Source organism: Cucumis melo, chromosome 6, assembly GCF_025177605.1.
Source record: "Cucumis melo cultivar AY chromosome 6, USDA_Cmelo_AY_1.0, whole genome shotgun sequence".
Lineage (NCBI taxonomy): Eukaryota > Viridiplantae > Streptophyta > Magnoliopsida > Cucurbitales > Cucurbitaceae > Cucumis > Cucumis melo.
This window is the reverse complement of record NC_066862.1, coordinates 18,160,966-18,176,851: the sequence shown is the minus strand read 5'-3', so window position 1 is coordinate 18,176,851 and position 15,886 is coordinate 18,160,966. Positions and strand designations below refer to the sequence as shown.

General features: G+C 28.9%; 1 protein-coding gene across 1 annotated transcript; it reads left to right on the top strand.

Annotated features, from left to right (window-relative positions):
* Positions 1-4,556: 4,556 nt before the first annotated feature.
* Positions 4,557-8,806, top strand: LOC103500156 (cytokinin hydroxylase-like). The gene is made up of 5 exons (XM_008463365.3): positions 4,557-4,888; positions 5,104-5,330; positions 6,059-6,300; positions 7,143-7,533; positions 8,279-8,806. The coding sequence occupies exons 1-5, from the start codon at positions 4,606-4,608 to the stop codon at positions 8,705-8,707; spliced, it is 1,572 nt and encodes a 523-aa protein (XP_008461587.1). The 5' UTR covers positions 4,557-4,605; the 3' UTR covers positions 8,708-8,806.
* The last annotated feature ends 7,080 nt before the right edge of the window (positions 8,807-15,886 follow it).

The window sequence follows — 15,886 nt, the reverse complement described above, 5'->3', positions numbered from 1 at the left end:
TGATAACACATACCTTAAGGGTTCTACTTCTAAACACAATTCAATGTGCTTGGTATATACTTGAACTTAACCATATATTTAGTTTCGTTTAAATCCACTGACATAACTTATTTGTTAAATTTCCGGTCACAAAACAGTCCATCAGGTTGATTACACCATACTCTTCTGCCTCATCGACCACCTATTCGAGTACCTCTATATGGCGACATTTTTCCTGAATTTCACTAGCAAATTCTTCACCATTAAATCATAACATTCATGTAATTCTAGTTTAATACAGGCAAGGTCATGTGCATATTCATAATCATGTATCATAAAAACATACATGGCGAGTAATGAATGACCGTAATAGCCATAGGGACAAAATTTAAAGACTCACATCATAAGTAAGTCTATAGAACCTAAAACCTTGGGCTCTGATACCAACTATAACGACCCAACTATTATAAAACAAGCTTAGATCATTACTTTAACCCAAAGACAATTTAATGTCCAAAACAAAACAAATAAATAAAAAAACTTCTGTTCACTTAAAATATACATGCTTATAAAATCACTTCAAAAAATGAATATAAAAGAAAATTTAGTTTGTGCCCTATTTTAAAACCAGTCAAAATGTGCATGCTAGTACATATCTCAATTTCGTCAACAATGTAATAAGCCATCAATACATCCAAACCTATGCATAAACAGACAAGATATGAAAGTTCACACATATGTCGATTTTAGAAATTCCACTACATTATTCATCCGAAACATCTCAATTCTATGTGTTTTAATGCTATGCATAAACCATCTAATATGGTGCATTTCAACTTCAATCTAAGGTCTGGTAGTAGAAATCCTTACATCAAATTTAGCTAAATACCTTGGTCAAACTAAAATCCAAACAAACCAAGCCAAGCAATAAATATTTTGAACCCCACTACAATCTTGTCGTCAAGTCTAAGAACTCAAGTGTTACTTCTCTAATAGCACCTTGAAGGATCAAATTTAACCTAAAAAATTAATCGCACACCATGTCTTGATATAGCTACCAAAAAGACAACTACAAAGCTCATAATCCACACTCTTACCATAAAACCACGACAACTCACGACAAGGTAGAGGCTTCACATGCAACGGGAAGTTTTGTGATGGAGGAACAAATTCAACTACAGCAGGGCAGTCGGAAATGGTGAAGTGACCTCGACGTGAAATAGAAATGCACGAACGACTTAGATTTTCGATCGGTCTTCAACGTGGATCACCCTTTAGCTTGACAGAACGGGATGATCAACGACAAGAAACTGTGAAAAAATGCGACGAAGCTTGACTAACGATGACAGCGATTTCACTGTTGCAGCTAGGGTTTGGAGAAGGGGAGAGTAGAGAAGATAGTTGCACGCAAATCGAATGAGTTTATTTAAGAAATAAATAAAATAATGATAATATTAATATTAATATTAATATTAAGGAAAATTTTCATAAATATAACAAACGGGTAAAATATTTAGGGTCCGTGTAACAAAATTAAAAAGCCTATGAAGTTTGCCATTTTTTTAAACATCTGATCTATTTTTGTTTTTCAAACTGTTATTTGGTTGTTCAAAATCGTGTACTAAATATAAAATATCTACAAAAAATGAAATGTTTTTTAAGAATACATTTTCTTTTAAACATTTTCGTTAAGATAAGTTTAAAATTTAAACACTTACATGTTTGGTTAGATCATTTTATAAGGATTTATATACATAATTTTGTTTAAAAGCATATTTTCTCAAATTTTAGATTTGAGTGTTTTCTTTGAAGTGAATTATTTTTTTATTTTTGAAAAGTTACCAAGCAATTCAAATTTTTTTAAAATGATTTTTTTTTTTAATTTAAACACTTGAAAAGGTAATCCAAACATACCCTTACAAAATAGAAATATTTACACACCATTATGGTGTCTACCACACTAAGTTCCAATAATATTAGGTTAGAGAGTTGATAGATGAGGCTTTGCTATGACTTTTCTAGTAGAGTCAACTTCCCTCTTAATTCGGTGCTTTATATTAATATATTTATACGGATCATTATCTATAGATTCTCTTTGTCTAGGTTTTCTTCCTCACTCTCGAGTTTTTCCTCTCTCTTATCTAGTCTAAGCACATGAAAGTCACACCCCTCCAAAGCTGATATGATGGGCTAAGTCATTCTAGTTTGATCCTTGTTTGAGTCAACTTTACTATTACGTAACATCGTTAGGAATCATCATCACTTTTTTGGGGCTCAATTGCCTTCGTTACGTTCTTGTGTTATGTAAGTGTACCCTTTAATTCAAAACCATCTGTAACATGTATTATCATACACACTTCAAACAATTATCTAAACTGCAATTCATTTTTTTGAATCATACTGCAAAACATATATTTGAAAAATCTAAAAAAAAGAAATGATGCAGCGAACTTTTTTCGTTATATATATTTTTTAACCTATGATACCTTGAACCTTATTCATGGTTTTATAGGTTAATTATTTTTGTAATACGTATTTTATTCCAATGACGTCATTTGCATACATAGTAAAAAAATTGGTGTGCTTGTGAGGAAAACCATGAAACAAACTGTTATTTTTCTCTTCTTTTTCTAACTCTTGTCATTAAATTCCTTGCCATTTCATTTTCAATTTTATAGATTATAACCAATATAATATCATAATTACCTCTAAAAGCACAAATAATTGTTTTCCTCTGGGACCCCTCCACAAAATTAATCATATGACATATAAGAAAAAATAATAGTTTATCACGTAACAGCATAAATATTTTACGAGAAAATACATAGGTATACTTTAAAGAAAAATTGTATAATATAACAAAAATTACAAAATAAATATAATCTATACCACAAGAGAACAATATTTATAAAAATGACAATTTTTGACCAGTCATATGGTAAATTTTTTAAAATTGTCAAGTTTTCCCTTCAGTTTCTTTCCTCTTAATGCTATCAGTGATGACTTCTATCATTGATATCATTCTGTCAATAATGACTTCTATGAATGACACATCATGTCTTAGATATCAATATATTCTTAATGAATTTATCACTGATAACTTTAACCTTGAATTTCTAAACAATATAAATGTTGATAGCATAACCTAAAATCAATAATTTATTTCAACAAAAATTTCAACTATATCAATTTCATATACTATGAACAATAAAAGCTATCATATATAGATCATATGTTATTAGTAATTCAAAGCTATTGTCAATTGCATGTTAATCTAATCTATTTTCTTTGTCTATTTAGTAGCCTATTAGGGATATTAGTTATAGATGTTACCTGTGATATCATTTTGTTGTTGTTATCACTATTAGATATTATAAGTTATAGCAATAGAAGAAATATCATTGATACTAGCTATCAAAATAATCGATTGATAGCCCAATTAACCTTATTAATTCATAATTGATATGTGTACCAAGGAGATATCACTTATAAAAAATATCATTTTAATGATATCACTTATAATTGTTATTAGTGATATCCCTTCTAATTCAATCATTGATAGATAATGTTAGTGATATCATTTTACGTCGATATCAATATAGAAAAATTACTTTATAATAGCTATTAGGAATATCAGTTGATAGCAACATCGCTTATTAGTGTGATAGCAATTGATATCACATTTCTCAAATTGAAATCTATCACTAATAGCAGTTATCAGTCATAGCAACTAACTATAGAAACAGATACTATATTTCTTAAATTGAAAGTGACTTTACCTTTCGATGGCTATCATTGATAAAAGTTGTTGCTGATGTTATCAATTATATCAACCGATAACATATTTATCAAATTAAAAGCTATTAGTGATAATATCAATGTCAGCGATAACAACGTATAAATAGAACTGTCAATTGCTATCAATGATATCTTTCAATTTAAGAAAAACGGGAAAAAAATATTTGTAATGATGACATGTTATCACTGATAGTGATAACACAATCGACAACAACGATCAGTGATATTCATTAATTATATAGCTATTAGTAATAACTTTCAATGTGAAAAATCGAAAAGTTATGAAATAGTCATTTTTCAAATTGAAAGCTATCGGTAATAGCATAAATCACTCATAACAATTATTAGTGATGGTTTTTAAATTGAAAAGTTTGGCAAAAGAAAAAAAACACCCAAAATGGGGATAGGACATGGATATTTTAGTCTTTTATCATTTTTGTGTTATATATCCAATTATTTTATCTTTAGCTATGTCCGCTATTATTTTATATTTTTTACCATTTATACAAGTAATACTATTTTAAACTACACTCATCTTATTGTTTGACTACTATTTAATACATGACAAGTTTTTCAAAAATATTTTTAAATTTTTTTGTTTGATTAGAAATAACCGTAGAATAGATGCAACTCTGGATGCGTTAAATTATATCGTTATATTTCATTCACTCAAAAGGAAAATAGGAAAATAAGAGATTTTTTTAACAGGTAACAATGAGTTGGCCATTATAAATCGACTCCATCGTTCATCCATACAAACCCACCCATCTCTCTCTCTCCCCTATATTTTTCTCTCTCTCTCTGAAAAGCTTTCCTCTCATCTCTGCCATGGCGATTATTATATTTCTAACAACACTTTTGGTGATTTTTATTTCATCACTTGCAAAGATTGCATATGATACAATCTCATGCTACTGGCTGACCCCAAGAAGAATCAGAAAGAAGATGGAAAAACAAGGTGTTCGTGGCCCCGTCCCTCGGCCGCTTGTCGGAAACATCCTTGACGTAGCAGCCCTTTTAGCAAAATCCACCGCCAAGGACATGAGCTCCATCGATCACAACATCGTCGACCGCCTATTGCCTCATTACACCACCTGGACAAAGCAATACGGTACGCCATGCATATACCATCAATAAAAAAAGAAAAAAAAAATGGTTAAAAATGGTGAGAGGTTCGAATCAGTCAAGAGAACAGAATTATATTGGTAAACATTAAAAAAAGAACATGGGTTCTTTTAAGATGTGACTTTTGAACATGCATGATTGGGTAATATATATTATAACCTATCAAGTTAATATTTTTGAGTTAGGAATTTTATGGTACAGGAAAGAGGTTTATATATTGGAACGGGATGGAGCCGAGGCTATGTTTGGCGGAGACGGAATTGATAAAAGAAGTATTGAGTAAAAACAGTAATGTGTGTGGGAGATCATGGCTGCAAAGACAGGGAACCAAACATTTCATTGGGAAAGGATTGTTGATGGCAAATGGAGAAGATTGGTATCATCAACGACACATCGTTGCCCCTTCGTTTATGGGGGATAAACTCAAGGTAACGCACTCTATAACCGAATATATAACAATAATATATATACATATGAAGAAATGGAAAATAGTCTGTCGGACCAGACTGTAATGCAAAAACACCCAAATATTTATCTAATTGAATTGTATGCTTTCAAATTTATCTTCCTTTTATCTCCTTTATCTTGTTTGGTATGTTTATGTTTTCCATTTTTTCTACTTTTTCATCATTAGAAATAAAGGCAAATATGGAAAGAGGTTTGATCACCATTATTATTATTTTGATATATTTTGAATTGAAAAAAAACTGTAGACGTTGGTGTTTTTTATAAATGTTTGATGTTATTTAATTAAATTTAGCATTTTAGTACAACAATTGGGAGTACCACACCCGTTTAAAGGCAAAAGAATTGGTTCCAATAACTCATTTTAAAAGGTTGAGGTTAAAAAAGTAGGTAGATATTGTAAGAGTAATTTAGAGAAAATGAAAGTAAAATCTAGAAATAGATGGAAGAAGAAGGGACCGTGCAGAAAGAAAGAAAGAATGACGGTTGAATATAATTGAGGAAATTGACATCAAAATTGTTCCGTTGTACCTTTTTGTGGGTTAAAAAGAGAGAAGATAGGACCCAGTATGTAATATATGTCTAAAAGGATATAAATTAATTTATGGGACAGGGAATAAATTTGATTTTATCATATGTTTAATAATAATTTGTAATTATATAATTGGAATTGTTGTAATGACATGAAAAGAGCTATGCGGGGTTGATGGTGGAATGCACTGACAAATTGATCCAATCACTTGAGACCGAGCTTGACTCGGGCCGGACCGAGTTTGAAATCGCCGATTATATGAAACAACTCACCGCCGATATCATTTCTCGGACCGAGTTCGATGCTAATTCCGACAAGGGCAACCAAATCTTTCATTTGCTTACTCTTCTTCAGCACCTCTGTGCCCAAGCCAGCCGCCACCTCTGCCTTCCCGGTAGCCGGTAACCTTTCTTTATGTCAACTTCGAAATCCTATACCCATTTTTCCTTTTCCTCTTTGTTTGTAAATCTAATATTTTTAAAAACATTTATTAATTAAAATATCATTTTTTTATATTCAATTTCGATTTTCAATCATTTCAATACTTTAAATAAATTATAAATTTAGTATTGAGTGTTAATTTATCGTTGATTTTTTATTTATATAGTTTAAATTCTTAGTCAAATTATAAATAATAAAAAAATAATAATTAAACATTACTTTTACATTATATATAACTTTTTGGTAATCTTAGACAATTAAAGTGCATAACTTGGACTCTTTCCTCTCTAGGCTCTTGTTCACACCCTCAAATTTATTGAATTTAAAAACTTATTATTGATTTCGATGAATAATACATATTTGAACTTTAAATCTCTTAATCATATAATAATATATATGTTCATTTAATCATGTTCTATTTTGCAAATTATATTCATAAAAACAAATTTTTATTATAACATTTATCAAACAAGCTTCCATCAATATCTCTACTTTATATATCATAAAGACATTAAATTTTTTAAGTAAAAAATTCTTGTAAATGATAAAATTGTTAGAAAATATTTATAAAATATAGAAAAATTTTCGATTCTATTATATGTGAAGATTGAATTCTATCAATTTTTTCGATTTTAAATTTGAAATTTTAAAATGTCTTCTAAATATTTTAGACCATTTTACCATATTTAAAAATGAGTCATGGTTCATCTCTCATACCGCTATCATCTCTGTCATTATAATATTGCTTAGGGTGTGGGCAATGGAGCTTAAGTGTTTATAAATTTAATTAATTTTTGTTCAGGTTTTTTCCAAGTAAATACAACAGGGAAATAAAGTCACTAAAAATGGAGGTAGAGAGGTTATTAATGGAGATTATTCAAAGCAGAAAAGATGGTGTGGAGATTGGAAGAAGTACTTGCTATGGAAGTGATTTATTGGGAATGCTACTAAATGAAATGCAAAGGAAAAAAGATGATGGGGACAATGGTTTCAGCTTGAACTTGCAACTTATAATGGATGAATGCAAAACATTCTTCTTTGCTGGACATGAAACCACTGCCCTTTTGCTCACTTGGACCATCATGTTGCTTGCCACTAACCCTAATTGGCAACAAAAAGTTCGTCATGAAGTCAATCAAGTTTGCCATAATGGTGCTACTCCCTCTGTTGAACATCTCTCTAAGTTCACTTTGGTAAGCAAACTACCGTCACTCGTCCCTCTGTCCCATCTTGCACTTCAGATTTAGTGTTTAGTGGTAATTTACTCACAAGTTGAATTATAATATATTTCACAAGAATATACACACGTTGCAACACAGTTAAAATTTTAAATTAAAGGGTGTTTTGGGAACACCAAGTTGGTTATAGTATGTAGATCATAATATAGTTTGTACACCCAGACATTTTTGTATCATTACCTACAAACTATGATAATTCACAACTATGATAATCAACTTAATGGTCTTTTTTTTTTGAAGTGTCCTATTTAAGTTTGGGTAGAAAATAGTAATCACTACTAAGAAAGATAGAAGGCAAGTAGAAAATAGTATACACTATAATATTCTAGTCATTTGTATGTCAATAGTTGGAAATACCAACTCTATTATAATTTTTTTAACAAGATAAAAGAGGTCGAGTCATCAGTAAGTACACCAAAATACAACTGTTGAAAGCATCAATTCTACTATTATAATTGAAACCTCAAATATAGAGTGAGTTGTAAGATAACGATCACTCACCAACGTAGAAGTTGAATTATGAGACAAATTAAATGGTTAGATATATATGGTCATATATTTTGTTGTATTTTTAAAAACTAATATTTTTTCTATAGCGTAGGTATACGATCTCACATTAATTAGTTCCGAGATATATAACATGTTTAACTAATATGAATGAAGTTTAAAGGGTGTTTGGTAATTAATGCATATTTTTCAGCTAAACATGGTAATAAACGAATCGCTAAGGCTATACCCACCGGCAACAGTGCTACCGAGAATGGCGTTCGAGGACATAAAGGTAGGAGATTTAGAGATACCAAAAGGTTTATCAATATGGATTCCAGTGCTAGCCATTCATCACAGTGAAGAGTTGTGGGGAAAAGATGTAAACGAGTTCAAACCAGAAAGATTTGCATCAAAACCATTCAGTGGTGGACGTTTCATTCCATTTGCAGCTGGACCAAGAAACTGCGTTGGCCAAGGCTTTGCATTGATGGAAGCTAAGATCATTTTGGCTATGCTTCTCTCTAAGTTTAGTTTCACTATTTCAGATTCTTATCGCCATGCTCCTGTTAGTGTTCTCACCATACAGCCTAAGTATGGAGTTCAAGTTTATTTGACTCCAATCAATTCTTATCAACCTTAAAACCCCTTTTTATTATCTTCTTCTCTTCGTTAATACAAAATATTTGTATTTTAGACATATATAAAATGGTATGAAATTGGTGAAATTCCAACTTCTTTATCCTATCTGTCCATATTTACATTAATATATATATATATATATATATATATATATATATATATATATATATATATTTTTATGTTATTATAGTATCATTATCTAAGAAACAAATTGGTACTTTCATTATGTTAATTATTACAAATCAACATAATATAGCAACAATATGAATAAGATATCGATAATCCTGATACTAATACTAATAATTTTAAATTTGTTTAAAATTTGAAAAGATTATTTTTCTTAATTTAAACATTTTTTTATAAAAAAATTATTTTAAATGACAAAACTGACGATCACAATCTATCTATTATGGACTTTAATACAAAATATAATTATTTAGTAGTGAAAGTAAATTTTTATTATATTTATAAATATTTTGATTTATTTTGCTATATTTATAAACAACTCAGTGTTATATTTATCATATAACTTCTTCATATATATCTATTATTGTCTAACCTTTCCTAAAATTGAGGCTTCAAAATTTATTAATTAGATTATGTATCAATTAATGTTTAAAGTAAGAGATATTATTGATTGTTTTCAAATATAGCAAAAATGAATCAAAGTATATACAAATAGAATAAAATATCACTAATAAAGGTGGATAATGTATATAGTAAGAAATTATAATATATTTATAAATATTTTGAGCATATTTTTCATTTAAAACAATTTTCTTGTTTAGGAAGGAAATATATATGGAAAACCAGTCCATAGTTAATACAGCACTTTCGTGCAATTACATATATTCTTAACGACCCAATGGCTCTTTCTTTTGTTTTATTTTTTTTTATAAATATGTTTAAAATCTTTTTTGATTTTATCTCCTTTTCCTAATCCTAACGAGTCATATATCTTCTCTCCCATATATTTGTACTTATATGTTCTAATATTACGAAAAAGTATCTTTTAATTTAAATATCAATATTAGATTTGAGCAAATTATATATCCCTTTGGATTCTTAGTTTGAATTCTTTACCTACTTAAATACTCAATAGTGGACTTCTAACTCCCCCTTTAAATTTAGATAGTCACAGAAATAAATAATAAATTATCCAAAGTGAGAATATTAAAAAGAAGAAAAAAACCCTAATGAAATAAATTAAGGACTCATTCAATTATATATCTTCTTAAGAAAATGAAACTATTCAATTATATATATTATATATAATGATGGGGATGCGTCTTCTTCATTGTATTTCATGCTCCATAAACTTAGCAATGATGGTGTGCCATCATACTCTTCTATTAATTAATTATCTTCCCTTTTCATTATAAAAGAAACACATCATATAGTTGTCATGCCACATATATATATATATATATATATATATATATATATATATATATATATATCTATATCTATATATATATATATATATATTAAACAACCAACCACATTCTTTGTCATCCCAAGATATAATTATTTGTATGTCTATCAATTTTATTTGATAGAAAGCCTCTCTAGTCCGATCCATACAATCCAACTCATTTTTGTCTAACCCATACAACCTAATTCAATTTTGTTTGAATACATCATATAGTTATCTGTAAATTGTAAATATTTTTTTTTTATTATTCATAAAACAACCTCATAATAAAATGATTTTTGGAAATATAAGTTCACATTTGTTTTTATAATTTAAATAAACAGTACTTTATTAAAATCAATAAAGTATATTTTTATTCAAAATCACTAATTTTTTTTTTTAACTTTGATACGTCCTTTATATTCCAATGTTTGACATTTTCAACATGTTAAAATGTTAAAAGAAAGGAAAGAAAATTTTGGTGTCTCCATATTATGTTGTTTTAATTTGAACGCTAAATTTAGAAAGGCTATATTTGTAATGGTTAAGTTTTTGAATTTGATTCAAATTTAGTTTTTAGATTTTAAAGTATTATTCTTTTTAACTTTGTTATTAAGTTTTAATTTGGTCTATAAATTTCACTATTTATATTTTCAATTTTGATTTTTTTAGTTAAGGATTAAGTTTTACTATTTTTCATCCTACTAGAATTAATTTAAAATTTATAATATATTAAACTATTTAATCGAAACGAAATCGGAACTAAAAGTATAATTCTTAATATTTTAAATTAAATTGAAACAAAATTCATGGAATTGAAAAACTGAAGGGAATGTAACTAAAACAAAAATTTAGACCCACGGCTCTTCTTCTTTTCCCGAGTGATGCAGAGATTGTGTCATATGTACCCCTTGAGTTTATAAAAATGTGTATCAGACGTATACTACTCTCGGCAAGGTTTGAATCCCCATCTATATATAAACAAAAGAAAGAAAGTGTCCAAAAGTAAATAAATTGAAAAAAATTAAATAAAGTGAAATTTAAAGAAACATAGTGTATATAACTCAATCAAATAAAAGAGAGTTTCTTTACTTAATAAATTTAAAATGGACTCAATTTAGCTCATCCTACTGAGGTTTAATTATATGATATGATTATTTTTCTACTTAAAATCTCAACTTAGTTCATTACGAGGAGGAGAGAGTACGAGAATTTGCAAGATTATCAAGATTTGAAACTGTAATTTGAGAATAAACATTATATACTAACTATATTAATTAACGTCACTAAATCGTGTTGGTAGCTATTTGATTTTGGTCTTTTATTTTAAATTTAAAAAGCAAGCCTACATATAAACAACACTTTGATCATTTATTAGTTGTTATGTTAGTTGTCTACATTTTAAAGTAGTTTCAAAATCAAACTCAGATTTTGGAAACCAAAAAAAAAAAAAAAAAGAAGAAAAAACTTTGACATTTAGAAATTGTATAAGAATTTTAATGGTAGAAAATATGAAATCCATCCGTACGAACTTGTGAGAAAAAAAACCTAATTTACAAAAATTTAAAATAAAAGACCAATTAGTAATAAAAAAAGACCAAAACATTTTGAAGTTGATGTATGTTTAAAAAATAATACAGTAAAGTTACCGATAAATATGAATTATACAAGTATAAGAACTTCACACAAGGCATTACCCATAAGAGATTTTGAAAGGCGACGTTAATAATATATAACATAATCCCATGATTATAAGGATATAATTACATATTTTTTGTTATAACAACTTAGCACGAGTGGGGTTTAGTATATCCAAAATAAATAATAGATTTAAAGAGAAAATGAAGGGAAAAAAGTGGTGGGGTTTCACTCTAATGTGAAGTTGTGGCCATGTCCATATGAAATTCATCCTTAAAAAAAGTTGGAAAAAATAGTCAAAAAGAAACAAAGAGAGAAGAAAAAAAAAGATATAAAATGGGTTTCCACAAAATATGATTAAAGACGGAGCCAAAAAACGTTGTTGGTTTTATATTAAAATATTATATAGTAGAAACAATTTTTAAAATGTGTCAAACAAAAATTTCAAGAAAACAAACGTGTCAAACAAAAAAATTGATGTAATTTCGAATTTCAATAAAAATGTTGATGTGGATCCACAGCTTCCAAAAAGTTATAAAAGTAAAACAATAGAACCAATGATTTATTCTCCTGTTTACTTATCATATTTTATCTTCATCATTTTTCGATAACATTATTTGAAATTACTTCATCTTTCTCATATTTAAAAATATCAAGATCATTTAAATATCATTGTGACGTGATCTGAACGATCGTTTACCGTTGTTAACACGATCGTTCAGATTTGAAGCCACTTTTCCATCCGTTTAAAACGAATTGCACGATCGTGTGGATATGATCTAAATGATCGCTTACTATACTCAACACGATCGTTTAGATTTGAAGCTCTTTTCCCATTGTTTTAAAAAAATTACACGATCGTGTATATATAATCTAAAGAATCACTTAACATAGTCAACACGATCGATTAGCATGGTCAACATGACCATTTAGGTTTGAAGCATTTTCCTATCGTAAATAGAACTACAAAGTAGTGTTGAAGATACCTACACGACCATGTATCATTATCTACATGATTTGTATCATGGTCATTTAGAAGAAGATTACGCGCGCGCGTGACTGATTAATCACGTGTTGGTTGAGATATTGTTGGTATTTTCCATTATAGGTCTGTGAGCTTTTTTTCCTTTTTAGAATTGTTCTATACAGTGTAAATATTTTACCGCTTTGTTATATTTTTTTATAAAACCTTAAAATATAATATATAAATAAATCAAGAAAATAATGAAAATAATTTTTTTAACAACATTCTCCAATGTTTCCAATTATTTTGGTGTTTCAACCAACATGAATGTCACTATTTACAGGCAATTTGACATGTATGAGGTGGTTTACATGACCACTAAGGGTTGGTATCTTCAAGACACATGACAAAAAAGTTGAATGTAGAGAGGAATGAGATATGACATTGGACATTAAGTATAACAGGCACCTATTATAATTTTTGTAATAAATATAAAATATTTTAAAAAATATAAGCAAATGTTGACCAATCAATTGGTAAATTTCCTTAAATAATTGTCAAGTCTCTCTTTCAGTGGGTATCATTGATAGAAGTTATCATTGATAGCCTCTATCAATAATAGCAACTGATAACACATTTCTCAAATTGAAAGCTATCACTAATATTAGTGATAGAAACATATATTAACTGTCGATTGCTATCAATAATAGCCAATATCAATGATGTCTTTTAATTTGAAAAAACTGGAAAAAAACACTAGTAACGATGGCGGATAAAAAACTATAACTGATTGTAGCTATCAGTGATAACAATTGATAGCAACTATCACTGATAACGACTATTAGATTTGAGAAACTAGGAAGAAGCATAAAAAATGGTGGCAACATGTAAGTTTTTTAGTCTTTTACTCATCTTTGGATATGTATGCAATTATTTTATCTTTGTACTATATATTCTATTATTTTTGGCTTAAATGCTATTTGTGCATGTTACCCTAAAACAATTCAAAATATTTGTTTAGGAACAAGTTATGAATTAACTAGAGAAAAATAATACTGTTTAAAAAGTCATTTTCATTTAATATTTTTATAAAAATCGATTAAAATAAATATTCTTAGTTTTTAAAACTTAGAAATTTTTTTCCAAAATGACTTGTTTTTAAAAGTACACGCTTATAAAGTTGAAAGAAAGATTACCTAAATCAATAAATAAACATTTTATGCTTTTAAACAGGTTAAAACTAAAATTATTTATTTTATATTATATTAATACCATTTTATTAGGGGCTTTTCAAAAAATATAACAAATCTGAAAAATATTTACGGTATATAGAACAATTTCGAAAGCAGAAAAAGTCCATAGGCCCACGATGGGAAATACCAAAAATGCCTAGTGAACATGTGATTAATCTATCACACGCGCACATGTAATTATTCTTCTAAACGATCATAATGCACGATCGTGTATCACTACAAAAAATCAGAGCTCTACTGATACAGAAACATGCGTCGGAATAAAGGATGTCGTAAGAAGACCCTTTTTGTGATACCGTGAAAAAGATGTCGACATTGTGAAGCTTTGCCGACATCACAAGGATGACGTTGACAGAGGTTGAGACTTCCACGATGTTGTGCGAGGAGATGTTACGAAAACGTTTAATTTAAATAATATTATAGGTTTTTGGCGACGCCATGCATGTTCACGTCGCCGTTGCCCCTACAACTACTGATATTGCATTCAATGCATCAATAGTGGTTGCGTAACACTGACGTTGGTTTGACCGCGTCAGCAAAAATGTTGAACATTTAAAAATTCTGAAACTTTTTCCACGACGCCAAAATGCATGGCGTCATGAGAGGTCGAACCTTTGTCAACGTAGGGTAGGTAACATCGCGAGTTATATGACGTTTTGATTGCTTTTGAAAAGGTTCTCATGTCACTATTAGTGATAGTGTCGGTAGTTCTTGGAGAAACGACGACGCTATAAGTGATGGCTGTTCTTGGAGAAACGACGACCATAAGTGACGACTTCGCAAGTGGGGGGGTTTTCCGATGTTTTCGGTCTACGTCGAGAGATCTCCTCTCATTTTAGTTTTTTGTTTCACAAAAAACAAAACCATACGAAGAAAAAAGAAAAGAGAAAAGAGAAAAGAGAGGAGACCTTGCTGTCGTCCGCCGTCTACCGTTGCCCACCATCCTCATTGCAATCTTTCATTTAGTTCATCGTCTTTATCGATAAAAATAGTGTGTTGTGTTTTTTTTTTTCATTTCTAAAATATATATGTACATTGTATTATTAGATTGCATATATAAATTGTATATTGTAGATTGTAGAAATATTGTATGTGTATTGTATGTGTAGACTATAGATTGAATAAGTAAATATCTTTGTAATTTAAATTGTAAATTGAAATTGTTAGAGTTATAGTCATAATGTATATTTAATTGTTTAAGAACCAAATTATAAGTGTGAATGAAATTTTAACAATTGTAATATGTAAGGAAATAATTATTATTGAAATTGTGATAATAATTATTGAAATTGTAATTATGATTGTTATTAAGTGTATTGAAATTTTTAAATTTATGAAATTGAAGAATTTGAAACTTTTTATTGATGTGTTGTAGCTATCCTGTAGTTATGGTAGCCTGTAGTTTATTATTTGTGAACATGAGTTGTTTGTTAGAAGTAAGGTAGCGTTTATTTAGTTAGAATTATGGCTGCACTTAGTGCAATATAATAACGCGTATTAATGTTCTAGTTTTTTAACGATGGACAAGAGTTGGATGAACATTAGGAATAAGGTATCAGTTAAGTATAGAGAGGGAGTTTTCAAATTTTTAAACGTTGTGAAGTATCACGTTGATGAGTAGGGATGAATAAGGTGTCTATACAAGGATGTACAAACTCGAAATGGGACTCATTAGTAGGTGTGGAGAGACATTTATTAACCATTGGAATGTGCCCCTCCTACATAGAATGAGTGTATCATGAAGAGTGATCAGTGAACTTGTATAGAGGTATAAAAGATTTGATGAAGGAACTAGTAATGACCCTTTCTATGAAAGAACTTTCAGTGATCCCTTCCATATTGAAGGATCCAATAGTAATCCGTTTTTTGAAGACAATGAAATGTTGGAAATACTGCATGATTTACAAGCTT

Bases quoted from the DNA above. Each gene is read 5' to 3' on its own strand.
- LOC103500156 (XM_008463365.3), top strand. From the start codon at position 4,606: ATGGCGATTATTATATTTCTAACAACACTTTTGGTGATTTTTATTTCA. The intron at 4,889-5,103 runs GTACGCCATGCA...TTTATGGTACAG, and splicing joins CACCTGGACAAAGCAATACG to GAAAGAGGTTTATATATTGG. The intron at 7,534-8,278 runs GTAAGCAAACTA...CATATTTTTCAG, and splicing joins ATCTCTCTAAGTTCACTTTG to CTAAACATGGTAATAAACGA.